The sequence below is a fragment of the Penaeus monodon genome, chromosome 42 (assembly GCF_015228065.2).
Source record: "Penaeus monodon isolate SGIC_2016 chromosome 42, NSTDA_Pmon_1, whole genome shotgun sequence".
Taxonomy (NCBI): domain Eukaryota; kingdom Metazoa; phylum Arthropoda; class Malacostraca; order Decapoda; family Penaeidae; genus Penaeus; species Penaeus monodon.
Window position 1 is genome coordinate 22,311,083 of NC_051427.1, and position 5,000 is coordinate 22,316,082.

Consider the following 5,000-nt stretch of genomic DNA (forward strand, 5'->3'; position numbering starts at 1 on the left):
CTGGCGGGGTCCAACTCCATTGTCATTAGCGTAAGTGTGAGCTTGACCTGGATTTAGAGTGAATTGGCGGGGTCCAACTTCACTGTCATTAGCGTAAGTGTGAGCTTGATCAGGACTTAGTGTAAACTGGCGGGGTCCAACTTCACTGTCATTAGCGTAAGTGTGAGCTTGATCAGGACTTAGTGTAAACTGGCGGGGATCAATGTGTTTGGAGGTATTCGACTTAGTGTGCTTTGAACTAAGTGGAATCTTTTTATTCCTGCAAAGGAAATTAGACTGAATTCTAAAATCTATACAGTATGGTGCATTTGTGTTAATGATAATGAACAAAGAAAAAAAAACAAAACAATGTATCTTTTTAATTACTATATGCATTATAATTCTAGAAATATAAGCAAGACTTTGCAGTACCAAATATCTTGCATCAACCAACTATATTAGGAGATAGGTTTTGCAGTTTAGAATTTGAAAAGACAGAAAGAAAAATATATAACGGGAATTAATAATTATGCTATCACACCGGGTGATAGTGAGGCATGAAGAACCAATCAACTGTAGAGGTGATCTTTTCTATTAATCGGGAAACAGAGATGGCTCCAGTCTCATGATCCGTCTTCTGTCTATAGTATTCGTTATTCGTTATTTTTTTTTTTAGTTTCCATATTGAACTTCCACTAAGGACACTGTATATATATGAAATCAAAATTACCTTAAGAGCAAATTGGGAGGTGCTCAACGGTGAATGGAAAGGCTGATCTTAGGAAATGACTTCCGAAATAGAAAGATATGGAACTCATGCAGTCCATCAATTTTGCTTAAACTGAGGAGGAACATTTCTGTATCCACCCTTCATTTTCAGCAAGGGTGCCTCTTGCCTCCTGGTGGTTGAGATCATCTTCTTGGAGTGCCCCGAGGCACTGGAGAAAGTCCAAGATACAGCAAAACCAGCAGTATAGCTCTGTGAATTTGATGACTATGCCACAAGCATGTACTGATAGAACAGGTTCCTCCAGCAGATCTCCCAAGAGTTCTGCCTCTTCGATATAGGAATTGAGAAGCACTATTAGGGCATCATGGGACCTCAGATAAAATGGTGACATTGTATCCGAAGTCAAATTCTTCTGATGATAGTTTTACCCATCATACGCTTCATGCAAGTGCAGAAAATTCTTGGTACACAGCCCTACCTTACTCCTAGCATGCTCTTACATTTTACATCACTTTCAACATATAGACTTCTAATTAATCCAATAATCTGAGCATCAGGAACTCTCAGAGGGGTTTGTGATGCATTGGGTCAAATGCTCTCTTGAGATCAATGTAGGCTGCAAGCAATAAACAGACAAATTCATAATGACACTACAGTGACTCAAAAGTGTAGGGATACTGTGTATTGTAGATTTGCCAGGAATTAATATAGACTGCTTAACTATCTAATGGCTAACGTCTGATACATTTCTAAAGAACGATAATGAATACCTTCCCTTGTATGTTCAGCATTGTATTGCCTCAATGACTGATGCAATCCCAGTTATCTTTTCTTTTCCAATTGATCCCCCCTAATGTCAACCACCTTGCTGCGGTGGGGGGGGCTTGATGTCCTAATGACCTGGTGAGCTGGACCAGAAGGTTATCCATACTGGATGGGTCACCAGTAAGGGATCAGACAAAATAGCTCCAAGGTGCACCAAAGGCCTATGTGAGGGGATGGTGCATCCCTGGTTCATTCCATTTTGGACCATAGAGAACTCTCCCACCTGTGTTTGCTGTGTGTGGTATCTCATATTGCTGGGAGCCAGGAGTCCTGCAGGTAAAGAAATGCTGCACACTGCACCCTGCAATTAGCAACAAACCTCTTTGGTCCTCTCTTCTGGTTAGACAGTGTCTTGATCAAGACAATATGGCTAGGGTTAAGCGGGCATTGCCTAGCCAGTATTGCATAAGTATATATTTCCTCACTACCTCTGTGGCTGTTGGGATTATTTGAGCCCCAAACTATAATTTTCCCCTTGTTGGACTCCATGGTGGGTTGGGTTGAGATTGAAGAATGCAAATATATATTTTTTTCTAGAAAAAAAGGGGCTTCCTTCCTGAGGACTTACACAAACCCCTGGCTAATCCCTCTCGAACGTCACATCACTAAGGAACTGGAATGCTTCCCTGGCTCCCAGACCAGGTAAAAAGGAGAAGAGTTCTCAATCCATCAAAGAAATCTTACCTGGTACATATGAAAGTATCATATAGTAAATACCTTGCTGTGAAGATTACTGATGGTGTGTCATTCATGGATCTTGATGTTTTGAAGTACATCGCAAGACAGTTAAGGTGGGTCAATGTGATTCTCAGATCACCCCACAGTGAGGTGGTAGCCTGATAGTCAGTTTCATCACCAGACGAGAGTGCGACATTCTCAGGGCTTAGGTCTAATGTTCTACTCACAAAACACTAAATTAGTGCAAAGGAATCTTTTCCCGAGACCTGATGTATTCTAAGGAGAAACTGTTAGAGGAATTTAAAAAGTTCAAGGTAGTGGCGGTAAAGCATTTCAAGATGAAAGTTGATAGTATGGAATAAACGACACCAGCTCTTCTTCTAACTTTCGAAACCTTTGTCCTTCTCAGTTAAGTTGACATGGTACCACCTGAAAGTAGAACCAAATGTGCCCAACCCTATGCGGTGCTTCCACTGCCAGGGTTTGGGCATGCCTCTTGGAAAAGAGGGTTTGTAAAGTGTGGTACAACACTTCATCAAGGAGATGACAACTGTTCAGGTCCAGTATGCTGTTACCACTGTTGAGAAGCTCATGAAGCTTCATCAGTGTAAAAGGTACAAATTTGAAAAAGAAGTACTGATAATAATGAACAAGATAATAAGGACCAAGCTATTTTCCAGAGGCAAAGCCATGTGTCCGTGTGCTGTTTGCACAGCCAGGTAAATCCTTTGCAACGATTCTAGCCCATCATCCCTTAACCTCCAACATTTCTTGCGCCAGACACTCTGCCACTACAGTTCACCCTCAGTTCTCAAATACAGAACTGCCTCTGGTGAGCTGTTCTAATATAAATGGAGTAGGAGTGAGAGGTCTATTGAGGAGACTCCTCCTCCCAAAGTAAGGTGTTTGGAGCCATTAGGCAAGGCTCCAGAGTCCTCAATGACGACAGCTCTAGTTGCCACCACATAAAGAGGGGCCTCCACTGCTAAACACTGAAAAGAAAAAGCCTGAAGGTTTGGAGTGGTCCTTAACTACAGGTGCTGCCAAACACCCTATTAAAAGGTAGCTTGTCAACCTGAAGAACTGGATACCCTAATACAGTGCAAAAAGTGAGGAATAACTTTATGTAACCCAGTTTGCGTATGCCTATAAGAGATTATGACCAGTAAAAATCGTCCAATATCCCTGAGAGGATTCTAAGTTCAAGCCCATTATGAGATCTTTGGTAATGGATCTCATGGAGGAGTAGCAGTGATGGTAAGTCAGGATATTTATACCCTTCCATCCACCTACAAGCGAAGGCTATGAGGATAGGCTTGATATGACCTTATACTGTTGCATCTATCTACCTACCTCTACATAATCTCAAGGTAAATGATTTGGAAGATCTGTTTGGCCTGTTGCTTCATCCATTTCTACTTTTGGGAGATATGTATGGGGAGAGTCCTTCCTCTCAGGAGTAGATGTTTTTATGAACAATGACACACCTACACATCTCCAAATTAAAAGTCTGATACTGAACTGCCAACTGGTTCACCTGGTTCACAATTGCATTTCACTTGGCAAGTCATGGAAAACTTACATGGAAGCAACAACTTTCCAATACTTTTGAAGGAGATGAATGATAGTCCAGACAATGGAGTGCAAAGATGGCGGCTTAAACATGCAGACTGGATTTTTTTTCCATGCTCCTTGCTGACACCTGTTGCTGATCCAGGTATCTGCCAACAAGATATTCCTGTCGAAGTGCCTCCTCGCCTCCCTTAACGCCATCGCTACCAAGTCCTCTTTTGCATCATATCTGCCCTACTACTTTGAGCTGACCACTCACGCCTGTGCTACCCTCCTAACGATATACCGCCACACTCGCCAATCCAGCTCACCTACCATGCCAAGTCTTCGTGAGCCCTCATCAGCACAGCCATGAAGTCACAGTTCTATCTACCACCACCAATACTTCCTCGCCACTATCAAAAGTAAGTGTGCATATTAGTGCCAGATTAACTATTGCCCTCTATGTCCACCCACACCTTACATACGATTTGCCTCCTTTCAAATTCAAAGTACACGCTACTCAGTGAACACACACTACTAACTCTATATTACAAAACTTCTTGCTGTCTATCATTGTTTTCCAACACAATAAACAAATGGTCACACTGAGATCAGACCAAAGTGACACACACCCTCATCTCACACCTCATTCCCCTGCCCTAACTCTTCCGTAACTGATATATTGTTATTTGTGTTTTTCTGCCTATTATCATTTTTGTCCTCAGAATGCACAGTTTAGTATATTTTTTTTTCTCGCAGAACAAATAATTCCGTTCGGTTTACCCAGTTATGTTATTCATATATACTGTTGCGATTTTCGATGTAGCATTATTGTATTCACCTGCATCCTGTACGCTACTAATAAGTGTTTCGTCATTGCTTCCTCTGTGAATGTATGCATATCGTTCCGTCTTTCACAACACCTGTGTTTGCCTGTATTTTCTTATACTTACCGCGTCTTTCGGTTGCTTATTCACACATACATTCTAGTAACTGCTATAACCATTAATCCACCTACTTGACTACTCTACATCGAATTCATTCTAGGACTATGAATTTTACTAAGTGCCATCCCTATGACTTATAACTGAACCCAAATCGCTTTCATGACGTCCTCTCGAAGTTCGATATCTTGTCCTCAGTAATGCTGGAATTTATGCTTCTTTAGTTTTAAGGTATATGTAACATGTAACTAACTGATGGTAGTCTCTACTGTTGCAAATAATGGCAACGC

At 41.5% G+C, this 5,000-nt stretch overlaps 1 protein-coding gene across 1 annotated transcript in view; it reads right to left on the bottom strand.

Annotated features, from left to right (window-relative positions):
- LOC119599207 (astacin-like metalloendopeptidase) overlaps positions 1–5,000 on the bottom strand; it is a 13,197-nt gene that overhangs the window by 2,152 nt on the left and 6,045 nt on the right. The window contains exon 3 of the mRNA XM_037948950.1: positions 1–259. This exon is cut by the window's left edge and continues 91 nt beyond it. Coding sequence (XP_037804878.1) covers positions 1–259 — 259 coding nt within the window. The remainder of the gene's footprint in view (positions 260–5,000) is intronic.